This window comes from Saccopteryx bilineata, chromosome 11, assembly GCF_036850765.1.
Source record: "Saccopteryx bilineata isolate mSacBil1 chromosome 11, mSacBil1_pri_phased_curated, whole genome shotgun sequence".
Lineage (NCBI taxonomy): Eukaryota > Metazoa > Chordata > Mammalia > Chiroptera > Emballonuridae > Saccopteryx > Saccopteryx bilineata.
The window spans coordinates 9,985,722-10,000,160 of NC_089500.1; the positions used below are offsets into that span (position 1 = coordinate 9,985,722).

A 14,439-nucleotide genomic window follows, 5' to 3' on the forward strand; every position below is an offset into this window, starting at 1 on the left:
TCTCCGCGGTCCTTAGAAGCACCGGCGACACAAACGCGCGGTGTCACCGCGTCCACGCAGCGGCGCTCGCGGGTGGCGCCGCCGGGGGTGAGGGGGGAACTGCTGGGGTCCCCGAGCGCGGGCTGCGGGCCCGGCCAGGACGCCCGACTGCTGGGCAAACCCGAGGCCCCGCCCCGCCCGGCCGCGGTCTCCGTCGGCTCCGCCTCTTCCCCTCCGCCGCCGCCCGCCTTGAGCCCAAACACCGACTCCTGCTGCGCGGACGCGCGTGATCGCCTGCGCCGCACGCCGGGTCCCCATCCCCGGCCCGGCCCGCCGAGCGATGCTGCTGCTTGTGGCCACCTTCCTCGTGGCGTTCGTGCTGCTGCTCTACATGCTGTCTCCACTCATCAGCCCCAAACCCCTCGCCCTGCCCGGCGCGCATGTGGTGGTGAGTGACCTCCCGGGCTGCGCGCCCGCCACCCGCCGCCCCGAGCCCGCCCCGTGGCCGCTGGGCCGCCGCCCCTTCTCCAGACCGAGGGTCCCTGCCGCCGGCGACCGGCTCTGCCCTGCGCGGGGCCTCGAGGACTGGCCCTCCGCGGCGGCCGGCTCCGGCGCTCCGGGGGCGCGGGAGCCGCTCGGGCATCCCCCGCTCATCCCGGGGCGTGGCTGTTCCTGTGCTCGGTGTTTCTGCGAATCAACTGAGCATCAGAGGGGCTGAGAAACTTCGTCAAGGACACCGCAGTCGGGGGCGGCGCGGCGCGGGAGGGCAGGGAGAGCTGTCCCCGCCGCCGGGACCGAGCCGGGAGATGGCTTGTGCGAGGGGCGGACAGAGCAGTTCCGACGGCATCAAGGGAGTGACTTGCACGGGGGCCCGTGGCTGCGAGCCCGGCGGGCCGATGGCTCTGGCTGCATGGAGGCGCCGGGTGGGACGCTTCTGCCGGGTCTACACTGCTGGCCTCTGCCGGAGCTCAGCCTGGGCTCGGCTGATGGCGGTTACGGTGTGCGATCCCGTGCGGGAGCTCCTGCACCTGGCTGGTGCTGTAGGAACGAAGAGGCTGCGGATGGGGTTTGGTTTATTTATTACTGGAAGCTCATGTCTTCCAAGATCCCCTTTCTGCAGGTGGAGCACCTGTCTTAAACTGAGCGAGAGTGCTTCCTTGCCTGCGCCTACACCTCGCCATTTGCGAGGGCTTCCGATGTCCCTAGCTGCAGGCACCCGGAGGCGGGAGGTTATGAGCGGGGACATCTCGTTACTAAGCTGTTGGCACAAATCCTCCTGGTGCCCGAGGTGACATATTTGAGTCTCCCCACGGAGCTGTGATAGCTCAGGATAGTCCTTTCTTGTAGGGTGCTTTAAATCGGGGCAGGCTTTGTGAATAATTTCTCCTTTGTAAAACTTAGTGAATTTCTAACTCTGGCTGTTCCTGATGTGGAAAATAGATGAGGAGGTAAGTGTAAGTTCCCAGAGCGAGGGGGGGAGGAGGGGAGGAGGAGGAGGAGGAGGAGAGAGAGAGAGAGAGAAAACTTTACAATCATGCTAAATTTTGAAGGTGTCACATGCATTCACAGGACAACTTCTGTCACAAAAGCATGGCTTTAAAATTTGGATTCTTAGAACTATGTTTGCAGAGCCTAACTTGAAAAAAGGTAAAAACAAAAGTAGCGATGAAGATGTTGAGTCAGCGTTTATTAAGAGAGTTAATAAACCTGCCTGACTCTAGTCCTTCCAGCCCCACCAGGCTGCAGGCAGGTAAGAAGATACACAGGTCTGGGATAGACCAAGAGGATTTCTTATTGTCACCATCTAAGGGTTTCCTTTTTTCTTTCTTTCTTTTTTTTTTTAAGAGCGAGAAAAAGGGGAAGAGAGAGAAGGAGAGAGGGAAACCTCAGTTTGTGCATTGACTGGTTGATTCTGATCAGGGGTGGAATCCACCACTTTGGCATATTGGTAGGGCACTCTAACCAACTGACCTGCTGGCCAGCGGTTCACCATCTAGTTTAGGTTTTTTTTCCTATTTTTCTGAAGCTGGAAATAGGGAGAGACAGTCAGACAGACTCCCGCATGCGCCCGACCGGGGATCCACCCTGCACGCCCACCAGGGGCGACGCTCTGCCCACCAGGGGCGATGCTCTGCCCATCCTGGGCGTCGCCATGTTGCGACCAGAGCCACTCCAGCGCCTGGGGCAGAGGCCACAGAGCCATCCCCAGTGCCCAGGGCCATCTTTGCTCCAATGGAGCCTTGGCTGCGGGAGGGGAAGAGAGAGACAGAGAGGGAAAGCGCGGCGGAGGGGTGGAGAAGCAAATGGGCGCTTCTCCTATGTGCCCTGGCCGGGAATTGAACCCGGGTCCTCCGCACGCTAGGCCTAGTTTAGTTTTAATACGCTCTTACAAATAATGTGAGGATAACATGAATAATTTATGTAATGTAACCATCTGTGCTTTTTTTTTAATGTCCTAAGAGGAGTGAAAACAGTTATTTTTCTTGAGATGTGTTAGGACTAAACCAGGTGGTACTAGGGGAGGGGGTGAGATTTAGAATGTCTGCTTATTATGAGGAAGCATGAGTAGACTAGGTCATAACTATTTATTGTTTCATTTTTTGAACAATTCTTATATACTGGTGTTAACTCCCTAATGACTGTGCAGAAGTCTTACAGGATATGTACTCATTTAAATCAGCTGATTTTTTAAAATGCTGTTTAATTGACTTGCATACTGGAAAATCAAGTTCTTTTTTGGAGATGGCTGGGAGCAACTCTCCATGCAACACCCACCTCCACCCCACCCCCACCCTCAATAAGAGGTGTAGGGTGTGATTAAAGAGTTAGTAACATTTAAACAGTATTTCCAATGAATAGTAACAGAGAGTGATAGAGGAAGGAAAATAAACTGTTATCTTTAGTGGCCTACATCCCAGCTCATTTTACTAATTGTCTAACAGGTCAATACATATTTACTGTTTTTCTCAGCCACTATGAAAATTTCTTAAATTTGCTTATAACTTTCAAACGAACATAGCCTAGATGTGGCTTATTCTTAGATGCCGTCTAAGAATTGGCTGATGTGACTGGGAGGTTAGTTTCCCATGTACCTCTACCCAAAAGTTGAAGTCTTACTCTTGTTCTTTTGGAGAAAAACTTAGAAGTGATCAGTTGGAACAGTTATTCACTGGGTGGTAATTTCACACAGCTAGCTTTGTGTATTACAGTCCAGAAGAAGACAGCGGTAATAACAACAGCTTTACAGCATATACATTTTCTCTGTAACCTTATAACTTCAGCTCCCATCAGTTCATTAGCTAACCATTAGGGAAATTTCACTGACGGGTGTTCTTGTCATCGTATCTTTCAGAGAAAGGGCACCATATGCCACTCTGCAGATTAATGTAGGTGAGTGTTTATTCCGCAGTGGCCCAATGCAAGGCGCTGGGCTAGGAGTGAGGAAGGTACATTGGACTGGGTACGCATCCTCAAGGGGCTTGCAGTCGGGAGTGACAGCTGAAGGATGGGTCTGAGTGACAGGAAGAGCTGCTTGGGGGAGGGGCATGGGCCCCCCACCCCTGCAAGATGGGCATAGTTGGAACTGAGAGTAGGAGGGGTTATGAGGTGGACAGGCAGGCAGTAGGAACATCATAAAACCGCCAGGACATTTTTAGGCATCCTGCTAATTGCTATGGAATTGGAAGGTCTGGTGCAAAGTAATAAACCCACGCCACCTGTGAAATAGCTCCATAGCAGAGACTTTCTCGGAGGTGCCTGTTCCCCTAGGCAGCAGGTCGAGTTTTAGAATAACCTTCTGTAGGTCGTTGGTTAACGAGGCACCAAAGGAATCTCATCGCTGGTGGAGAGATGAGGCTAAAGAGAAGGAACGGATGCCCAGTAGTCGCACACAGATTGGTACATGATGTAGGAGGGGCTTCAGGAGGATTTAAAATCATGCGAGGGAGTCAGAGATGTTCCTTATAGCGCGGCTAAGATCTAACAGTAAAATATTCGAAATAATCCAAGTGTCGGACTATGGGGAAATGGTTCACTAAGTTGTTTTTTTTTTTTGTTTTTTTTTTTTTTGTATTTTTCTGAAGCTGGAGACGGGGAGAGACAGTCAGACAGACTCCCGCATGCGCCCAACCGGGACCAACCCGGCACGCCCACCAGGGGCGATGCTCTGCCCACCAGGGGGTGATGCTCTGCCCCTCTGGGGCATCGCTCTGCCGTGACCAGAGCCACTCTAGCGCCTGGGGCAGAGGCCAAGGAGCCATCCCCAGCGCCCGGGCCATCTTTGCTCCAATGGAGCCTTGGCTGCGGGAGGGGAAGAGAGAGACAGAGAGGAAGGAAGGGTTGGGGGTGGAGAAGCAAATGGGCGCTTCTCCTATGTGCCCTGGCGGGGAATCGAACCCGGGTCCCCCACACGCCAGGCCGACTGGTTCACTAAGTTTTGATAGAGCTATGAATGCAATATTGTGAAGCCTTTTAGTTTTTGTTTTTTGGGGTTTTTTTTGTATTTTTCCAAAGCTGGAAACGGGGAGGCAATCAGACAGATTCCCGCATGCGCCCAACCGGGATCCACCCGGCACACCCACCAGGGGGCGATGCTCTGCCCATCTGGGGCGTTGCTCTGCCGCAATCAGAGCCATTCTAGAGCCTGAGGCAGAGGCCATGGAGCCATCCTCAGCACCCGGGCCATCTTTGCTCCAGTGGAGCCTTGGCTGCAGGAGGGGAAGAGAGAGACAGAGAGGAAGGAGAGGGGGAGGGGTGGAGAAGCAGATGGGCGCTTCTCCTGTGTGCCCTGGCCGGGAATCAAACCCGGGACTCCTGCACGCCAGGCCGACACTCTACCACTGAGCCAACTGGCCAGGGCCGCCTTTTAGTTTTTTGACAGAAGATATCATGACACAATTATTTTTTAATAAGGATACAGTACCCTGTTAGGACAGATGCATGCTGACACTTCCCTTCCCCTTCCCCTGATAGCCCGGAGCCTCCTTACCCCACTCCCCTGGCCCATGGGATCAGATATGTATAGGGAAAATGACTACAAAGAATAAACTGCATTTGGCTTATTATGATAAGTACCTATTGAGTTCTTCCTATATGCCAGGCTAAGTGCTAGGGATATAGTGGGAAGCAAAAATAGAGTTGGTATTTTTAATGGAGTTTACAGGGCGGTGAGAGGGAGAGACAGTTGTGAGTTAAATAATCACGCAAGTGAGAGACGGTTGTGAGTTAAACAATCATGCAAGTCAATGCAAGGCTCGGATTCTGTGAGCGCCCACAAACTAAAGGGAAACAGGGTCGTAGTGTGGAAACGTGAGAGGAGGGGTGCTGGGCAGTCAGGGAAAGCTTTCCTGAGGAGGTGATGTTTGAGCTGAGATGGGAATGAACCCACAACCTTGGTGTATCGGTACGACCCTCTAACCAACTGAGCTACCCGGCCAGGGCTCTATCCTACTTCTTTGAAATAAACTCCTCCCAGATGGGAAATGCCAAGTGCTAAGAAGACTTGTTACTGTTACCCCTAGGTCACGGGAGGCTCCAGCGGCATCGGAAAGTGCATCGCTATTGAGTGCTACAAGCAAGGAGCGTTTATAACCCTGGTCGCGCGAAATGAGGTAAGTCTTCTCAGGTACTTGACTCCTAACTCACCCAACTGGACCATATCAGTCAGAGAGGCTGTACAAACGTCCCGGTGTTGACACCTGTGCTGGAAATCTCTGGTTTGAGATGCAATTCCTCAATCGCTGGTTATTTCTCTTAGTCAGGGCTATTTCTTGGTTGCAGTCAGATAAGCTCTATGTATGTTTATTTAGCGCCAGCAACTCTTAGGCAACACCATCCATGCTGCTGATCTTGAGATGGGAGAGGCCAAGAGGAAGTTAGATGGCACACCTGGCCGTAGGAAACCCCGGGGGGCCCTCCACCCACTGGAGTGCCGGCAGAGGCGATGGCGCTGACACCTGCATCCTGAAGGATGCACCAGCGTTTCTGGTTTGCTTAGGACGTGATACGCATCTAGACTCAAGTTCCCACAGGGGAGTCTCGCTCCTCCCCCACAGTTTCGCCAAACTTAGGTTTTTCTGTGTCCAGCTGACACAAGATCTGTTATTCTTTTTATTCAAGGTCTTGTTCTTGCTAAACTTGGTTCTGTCGCCCTGTGAAGCAGGGACACTGGATTCACGTGAGCGTTCATGGAGTCCCCTTGCTCCTTGCAGCCAGGGGAGTGATCAGGGTTGTCTTGTTCACTGCTGTCATAGCTGGCCCATAGAGGGGTTGGGGGTGATGGAGGGAGTGGGAACGGCAGCGTGGCATCAGTGCTTGGGGTCTTGGATGTCCCAGCGCAGAAGGAAGGCAGGAGTATGGTGACAGCTCAAATAGGGGGTGCTCAGATGATCAAGGCCCAGTGGGAATGTCCGGCCATGGGGGGGGGTCTCTGGGGGAAACATTCAAATAATGACACAGAATTAGGCTTGGACGTCCATAATTTATTTTTAAAATCAGAAAAAGCAGAATTAGCTAACAGTTATTTATACCCTGACTTCTCTAACAATACATTTGCTTTGGCAGTGAGCCACTTTGTGGGAATGCAAAGACATCTTTACCAAAGGGGCATCTTGTGGGGTTTAAACAATGCCTGGATTTGACATGCGGCAAATGAGAAAGGAGGTGGGGGGACACGTGGCAGGTGCTCAGAAGCAGAAGTTCATCGTGTGGTCCTCGCATGGTGGAGGTGGACGCGAAGATGCGCCTTCTGGTGTGGAGAAGCTCTTTATTTCCCAATGCAGTTTTTTATTACGATGTAGGCAAAGTCAAGTTGTGTGTCCCTTCATTACTGGTGCAGTGTGATTTTATTCTAGGCGTGTTCCTGTTGAGGGAACCTGGGTCTTCTGAAGGGTTGCCTTCCGTCTCATGCTTTTTCCACCATCACGCCGTGTTTCCTTTACACCTTTCACAGCAAGTGAAGACACCGTGGCCACTGTTTTCCTGAAAATGAGAGAAACAAGCAAAGTTGAGACCGTGGGAGAATGACTCAGTCACATGGGGAGCTTTGCTTAGGTGTCCTTTTAAGAGCAGCCAAGGGTAGATTCACCCAGTCTACCTACAGAGTGATCTTAACTGCATTTTCTGTTAAAGCAGAGGAGGAAAATACTGGGCGGTCTCTTGATGTGGCATCACCTGGACCCTGATGGCTTAGCCATCGGGTTGTTCTTGTTTAATATCAACTGAATCGTGTCACATCAGAGCATTGATGAGAACCGACAGGGTAACCATCAGCAATTAATACCATGAATTGGTGTTTGTGGGGGTTTTTTTGGGTTGTTTTTTTTTTTTGTATTTTTCCGAAGCTGGAAACGGGGAGGCAGTCAGACAGACTCCCGCATGCGCCCGACCGGGATCAACCCAGCATGCCCACCAGGGGGCGATGCTCTGCCCATCCGGGGCGTCGCTCTGTTGCGACCAGAACCACTCTAGCACCTGAGGCAGAGGCCATGGAGCCATACCCAGCGCCCAGGCCAACTTTGCTCCAATGGAGCCTGGCTGCAGGAGGAGAAGAGAGAGACAGAGAGGAAGGAAAGGGGGAGGGGTGGAGAAGCAGATTGGCACTTCTCCTGTGTGCCCTGGCCGAGAATTGAACCCGGGACTTCTGCACGCCAGGCCGACGCTCTACCACTGAACCAACCGGCCAGGGCTGAATTGGGGTTTTGATGTTCATTTACTATTCTGTTACCTTCCTACGCAATGAATTTTAAAATTTGCTGTCACTTAGCCATCACTTAACATCCTCGACAGCTTCTTTCTTTTGTCGACCGCGGCCCATCGCTGCACAACACAGGTGCTGTCTCGTGTGTTTTCTAGAATGTCATAACTACTCACACAAATAATTACTTTTTCTCTTTTGTTAAACAAGTGAGCAGAGAAATAGTCAATCACCGGGCTGATTGTTCTCTCTTGCTTACAGGACCGGCTGCTGCAGGCAAAGAAGGAAATTGAAAAGCACTCTATTAATGACAAACAGGTAAAATCCCTGTCCGCAGGTGCCTTCTTTCTCTGAATCAGCACAGGCACACAAAGGGAAGAAAGGGTTACCTCAACTCGGAATAGTTTGTCAAAAGATATTAAGATTTTCCTAATCAGCATACATATTAGACAATTGTTTTTTAAAAAAGTGAAATTGTACAAATTGTCTAGAATGTCAGATTATTACAAAAAAACCCATGTAGACTCTGACACACATGCACGTATACACACACATGATAAATGAAAAAAATGCATTAGTATTCTCTTGTATGCACAGGCAACCTTTTGTTTATCTGTTCTGCTGTTGGTGGGTGTTTAGCTTGTTTCTATTTCTTTGTTAGTTTTGCTTCTTGCACTTACTGAAGTTTGGCTGTTTGTGCATAAGGGCAAGAATGGACTATGCCTAGAAATGGAATTGCTGAGTTGAGCATATGTGTGTCTTCAACCTCAGCCAAGCAGTCACACTCCTACCGGTGTGGTTGCTGGCTTCTGTAGTCCTGCATCTCTGCCAACACTTGGTATTGGCCGACTTTCTAATTTTTGCTTTTTTCAATAGGTTTTAGATGGTATTTCATCGTCATTTTCATGGTCTCCTTTTCCCCACCAGGACATATTAGAGATCTTTCCAGGTCCGTAAGAATAAACCAGTCTCTTCTTTTTAAACTGCTGTGGCACGCGCTGGATGCCCCAGAGTTTGTTCAGCTGTGCCCTGTGGCTGGGCTGTTGGCGTGTTCATTTCTTGTGCTGTTGCATTCATTGCTACAGGTGGAAATCCTCATCCATGTCTCTTTGTGCACACATGTGAGTTTTCCTCTAGTGTCATGGCCTCTGCCTCTTCTCCCTTCTCTGAAGCCCACAAGTGTTGGAAAGCGGCCAGCTCAACAGACCTACCCATTTTCCCCCCTTGTTCATGTCACTTCTGATAGAGAAGGCAGTACCGTCTCAAACCGTGGAGTTAGTTGGGGGCTCACGGCTGAGGGCCAGTCTCGCCTGCTACCCTCATGGAGTCTCAGCTCCAGACTTCATCGTACTCCCGCCGCCTCGTCAAGAGCTGTGTAGACAGTTCTTGACTCCCATGTCAGGGGAAGGGAAGATATGAGGGCTGGGGTGGGCAAGGGGTAGCTGGACCTTTGTGAGATACAGCACAGCCACTTAGTATAAACAGTGCCTTGTGGGCATCTTTTTCCTGATAACTTGTTAACTGTTTTTTGTGGGTATTTTTTTTTTAATTTCATAGGTTTGATTTACAGTAAATGATCTAACACATAAAAGGACATGTTTAAAAATGAATCTTGTGATTCCTACTCTTTTTTTAAAACATCGTTGTGTGACCCTGGCCAGTTGGCTTAGTGGTAGAGCGTCGGCCTGGTGTGCAGAAGTCCCGGGTTTGATTCCCGGCCAGGGCACACAGGAGAAGCGCCCATCTGCTTCTCCACCCCTCCCCCTCTCCTTCCTCTCTATCTCTCTCTTCCCCTCCCGCAGCCAAGGCTCCATTGGAGCAAAGATGGCCCGGGCGCTGGGGATGGCTCCTTGGCCTCTGCCCCAGGCACTAGAGTGGCTCTGGTCGCGGAAGAGCGACGCCCCGGAGGGGCAGAGCATCGCCCCCTGGTGGGCAGAGTGTCGCCCCCTGGTGGGCGTGCCGGGTGGATCCCGGTCGGTCGCATGTGGGAGTCTGTCTGACTGTCTCTCCTCGTTTCCAGCTTCAGAAAAATACAAAAAAACCCACATCATTGTGTGATGACATAAGGATAAAATTCAAGGCCAACCCCTCACGTCTGGAACGTGCCGGGTAACATTTGTGAAGGGGAGCGTTTCCTCTTCTTAGGCATTTAGGTCATTTGGCTGGGGTTCCTTGCAATGAGTGAAACTTCCAGCTTGGAGACCCTATGGCCATGGGTCTCTGTGTTTCTTTGAGCTGGTGGGGAAAACCTTGGTCTTCACTGGTGTCTGATGCCCTTATTGTACAGATGAGGTCACTGCCACCTTCCAGGTGCTGTCAGCTGGTTGATAAAGGACCGGAACCCAGGCTTCCTTAGTGCATGTGAGTTCCTTCCCCTGCCTCACACCCACTACACGGGGGTGCGTGTGGTTGACGTCCTTACATGCCCCCCCCCCCCAGCACGTCTGTCTGCCCCCAGTATCGTGGCCAGTCTCAGTGCAGGAGACATTATGGAAAGAGTGAGAAACTAAGGACATCTTCCTGCTTCCCTGAGCGGCCACCCTGGGAACGTAGAACATTCCTATATCAGGGGTCTAAGCTCTGCTTCAAAAACATTACACAAAAAGGCTGATTAAACAAAAAGCTCATTGTCCCTATTAGTATTCTTTTTTTTTTTTTTTCTTCTGAAGCTGGAAACGGGGAGAGACAGTCAGACTCCAGCATGCGCCCGACCGGGATCCACCCGGCACGCCCACCAGGGGCAACGCTCTGCCCACCAGGGGGGCGATGCTCTGCCGCCTGGGGCAGAGGCCAAGGAGCCATCCCCAGCGCCCAGACCATCTTTGCTCCAATGGAGCCTTGACTGCGGGAGGGGAAGAGAGAGACAGAGAGGAAGGGGGGGGTGGAGAAGCAAATGGGCGCTTCTCCTATGTGCCCTGGCCGGGAATCGAACCGGATCCCCCTCACGCTAGGCCGACGCTCTACCGCTGAGCCAACCGGCCAGGGCCCTATTAGTATTCTTAATTTCTGTTTCATCCATTTCTATCAAAGTAAGCACTGAAATATGAAATCCCCCCTTTTTTCCTCCCCCCTTTCCTTTTGAAAGACTAAATGCTTTGGAGGTAAGCATAGGCTGAGCCCTCCCCGCGTCCCTGTGGGCTGTGCACCCCCAGTCGCTCTGGCACTGGGCTCGCTGACCCCTAGTCGAGGGAACCTGTTGAGTGGCTGGCAGTCTGGAGCCAGGGATCTTGAGCAACCCTCAGAGGGAACCAGGTGTGACCTGACCCCCCACTCTGCGCCCGCAGGCCCAGGTTGACCCTCGGCCACCCATCCTGTGGCTCAGCCTCCAGCCGTGGCCAACCCAGAGGTGGCTGCTGCTGCCAGGCTCTGTTCGCTTGTCCTTTGTTCCACCTGCCGGTATGAAGTCCCAACAGGGCGGTCACAGCTCTGATACTGCTCCAAGGGGAGCCTTCTTCCACCTTATTTACACGGCTTACAAAAATTAGGGGATATTTTATCACTTCATATTCATTTCAAAATATGCTCTAAAATTTTGTGAGCAGTATATTAAGTTTATTGGTATTTTTAACAGTTTAAATTATCAACAACCTGAGACATCATTGATGTAGAACTTGTGTATTCTTTATATAATTTATGTATTCTTTCCAATAACAACTGGAGTTGGAATTTATATGCAATAAACCAAACTCATTTAGAGATGTCTACACGTGTGGAAACACCACTGAAACCCGGATACTACATGTTCCCAGCACCCCGCCCCCTGAATTGGCCCCGCCTTCCGAATTGGCCCCACCTCTTGCAGTCCAGTCCTCCGCTCCGGGCTGCTGGTGGTCCTCTACTTGCTTTCTGTCACTGCAGATTAGTGGCCTTTCAAGAGGAGCATTTTTAACATTTCTTTTTCTTTTCTCTATCTCCAGTCTTAATGAGGTATAATTGACAAATAAAAAGTATACATATTTAGAGTATACAATGCAACGACTTAATAAACATTTACATTGTGAACTGATGAGCACAGTCAAGTTGATTAACACATTCATCACCTCTCATAGTTATTTCTTTGTGTGTGTGTGTGAGAGGGAGAAACTTGCGATCAACTTTCTCAGCCAATGTCAAGTACACAGTAGATTCGGTGTTCATAAAGACAGTCTTCACGCTATGCCTTTGACCCCCAGGACTTACTCATCTTGTACCTGGAATTTTGTACCTTGTGACCAACACTTCTTTTGAATTTGCTCAAAATTGTGTTTTTCGAAAACTGACATGTAAATTAACCTTGCTATTTGCGTTGTCAACAGATTCCAAACAATGCAGTTGGTACATCCAAGATTGGACTCCTTATCTTTGGAAATAAATGCCTTTTTAAAAAAGAAATGCTTTTAAAAATAGTTTCAGGTGTCTGCATCGCTTTGATCATTATCTTCTCTTTCTCACAGGTGGTGCTTTGTATATCGGTCGACGTATCCCAAGACTACAGCCAAGTAGAGAATGTCATTAAACAAGTAAGAGGTTGAGCTAACTGGAACTAATTCATGTTGCCTGATATTTGGGTCTTCCCATTTTGCTGTGTGGTTTGAAATGAGTTAATCTTCCTCAGGTTTAGAAGTTTTACAGATTATATTTATTGGCATTGATTTGCTACTAAGTGAATCCTCATCCTTAATGCCTGCTCTGATATGTCTTTCCAGGCACAGGAGAAGCTGGGCCCAGTGGACATGCTTGTAAACTGTGCAGGGATGTCACTTGCAGGGAAATTTGAAGATCTTGAAGTCAGTACCTTTGAAGTGAGTAAAAATCTGTTCTTTGCTCATGGGGGTAGCCCATGCACGGAAGTAGAACAAGGCCCTGGGTGACGGCTTTCCAGATGCAGAGAGGAAGTGTGTCCAGATGTCACAGAAGCTTTAGGTAGGAGCAAGGGCTGTGACCATCCAGCCTCAAGGGTTTAGACGAGTCCCTTGAGCTCTGTTTCCCCAGCTGTGAAATGGGAATGGACCCTCGGACCTGACATAGCTGACAATGACAGGTCACTGAGGCGATCTCTTTAAGAGAGCTCTGTGTAAGCCGAGACGGGCAGGATTTTCGTGTCAAGCTGTCGGTCACTTTAACATGTAGACACGAGAAAGCTGAGAAGCAGACCCTGCAGGAGTGCTCCAGCCAGATGAAAAGCTAATGTGTCATCGGCGTGATTATATGTTTATACCAGTTGGCCATGGAACCTCCCTCAGTTCTGTATTTCAGCCCTCAGGAAATAGGTGTCAGACCTGAAATCTTTATATCCCGAACGGTTTCTTTATTATCATTGTATCAGCCATCTTTTTCTTAGCGTTCTCTTGGTCTTTCGCCATAGTACGTAATGGGTCTGGAGTGCTTTCCTCTGCCAAGTGACATTGCGTCCCCTTTAGAAAAGGAGACTGTTGGAGCAGTTGTTCAGATGTCGTGCTTCTGGTGGTCGGTGCAAAAGTGCCATGAACTTGGGGGTTTGAGGTCAAGTTAGGAGAGTCCAGAGGTAATATAAGCAGAACACTGCCTTACCTGGGGCCCGAAAGTCTTCGGGCTCCTTTATCAACCAGGCGTGAAGGTAGCTGACCCGTACACCTGTATCTGTGTGTAATCAAAGGGGGGTTCTGAAGATTAGTTCAGCAGCTGTGGAAAGTAGTGATCTCAGCAGGAAATGAGGGAGGGACTCCAGAGATGGTCAGTGAAAAAGGGGTAGGTGGTGTTCACGTATGTGAGTGAGTGTGCATCTGTGTGTGAAAGACGGTGTGGAGGGACAATCAGTGGACTCTCCTACACAGAGTCCAGAGGGTAGAGAAGACCAAGGTGTTGTTAGTTGCAGGGTGGTCATCAATGAATGCTCAGTTGTAAAGCCGAAGACTTTGGGAATCAGGGTGTGTCTGCTGGGGGACAGAGGAGTCAGGCCGGTGTGTGTGTGTGTGTGTGTGTGTGTGTGTGTGTGTGTGTGTGGCTGAAGGACGTAGGAAGATAACCGAGTGAGTGTGCTGCGGGGTAACTGTGAACAAGAATAGAAGAAACTAAGTGCCTGGCACACCAGGGGATGCCTGTGTGTGGGTGTCAGTGACAAGGGGACAGTGTGGAGCAGGTGAGAGGAAGGGAAAAGGACAATAACAATAACGTGAAGCTCGTGAAACATTAAAAATTACATAATTCTAATCTTTCTTAAAAACTCACTTTACTCTCAACCTTCAGTCTCCCATTTACACTGTTTTTTTCCCTTCCCTCCCTCCCTCCCTTCCTCCCTCCCTCCCTTTCCCCTCCCTCCCTCCCTCCCTCCCTTCCTTTCCCCTTCCTTCCTTCCTTCCTTCCTTCCTTCCTTCCTTCCTTCCTTCCTCCCTTCCTTCCTTCCTCCCTCCCTCCCTCCCTCCCTCCCTCCCTCCCTCCCTCCCTTCCTTCCTTCCATTTCTCTCTTTTGTTTGAAAAAACCAAAGCAAACCAGTCACCCTTTCCCATGCCCCTAGCATCCCCCGCCCCCCCCCCCCCCCCCCCCCCCCCCCCGCAGCCACCTACATAACGTAACTCTTCGTTGCTCTCCATCCCGGCAGGTGCAGCAGGGAAAAAGGTGGACTTGGGCATCCAGCCAAAGCAGGTTTAGCTCCTAGGTCTGCTGGTGTCTGGTCTGCCCGTTTGCTGACCGTGTAGCCCCAGGCAGCCCCTTCTCGCTCTGTCCTGCCCCAGCCCCCCTCTCTGTAGACTGGACAGACTGCTTCCAAGGCTGTGAGGAGCCAGCACCATACGCACGCACGGCCCTCAGC

General features: G+C 50.7%; 1 protein-coding gene across 1 annotated transcript in view; it reads left to right on the forward strand.

Annotated features, from left to right (window-relative positions):
* Nucleotides 1–202: 202 nt before the first annotated feature.
* KDSR (3-ketodihydrosphingosine reductase) overlaps nt 203–14,439 on the forward strand; it is a 31,713-nt gene continuing 17,476 nt past the window's right edge. Inside the window, exons 1-5 of the mRNA XM_066246778.1 lie at nt 203–427; nt 5,499–5,588; nt 7,934–7,990; nt 12,106–12,171; nt 12,358–12,453. Coding sequence (XP_066102875.1) covers nt 320–427; nt 5,499–5,588; nt 7,934–7,990; nt 12,106–12,171; nt 12,358–12,453 — 417 coding nt within the window. The 5' untranslated portion in view covers nt 203–319. The remainder of the gene's footprint in view (nt 428–5,498; nt 5,589–7,933; nt 7,991–12,105; nt 12,172–12,357; nt 12,454–14,439) is intronic.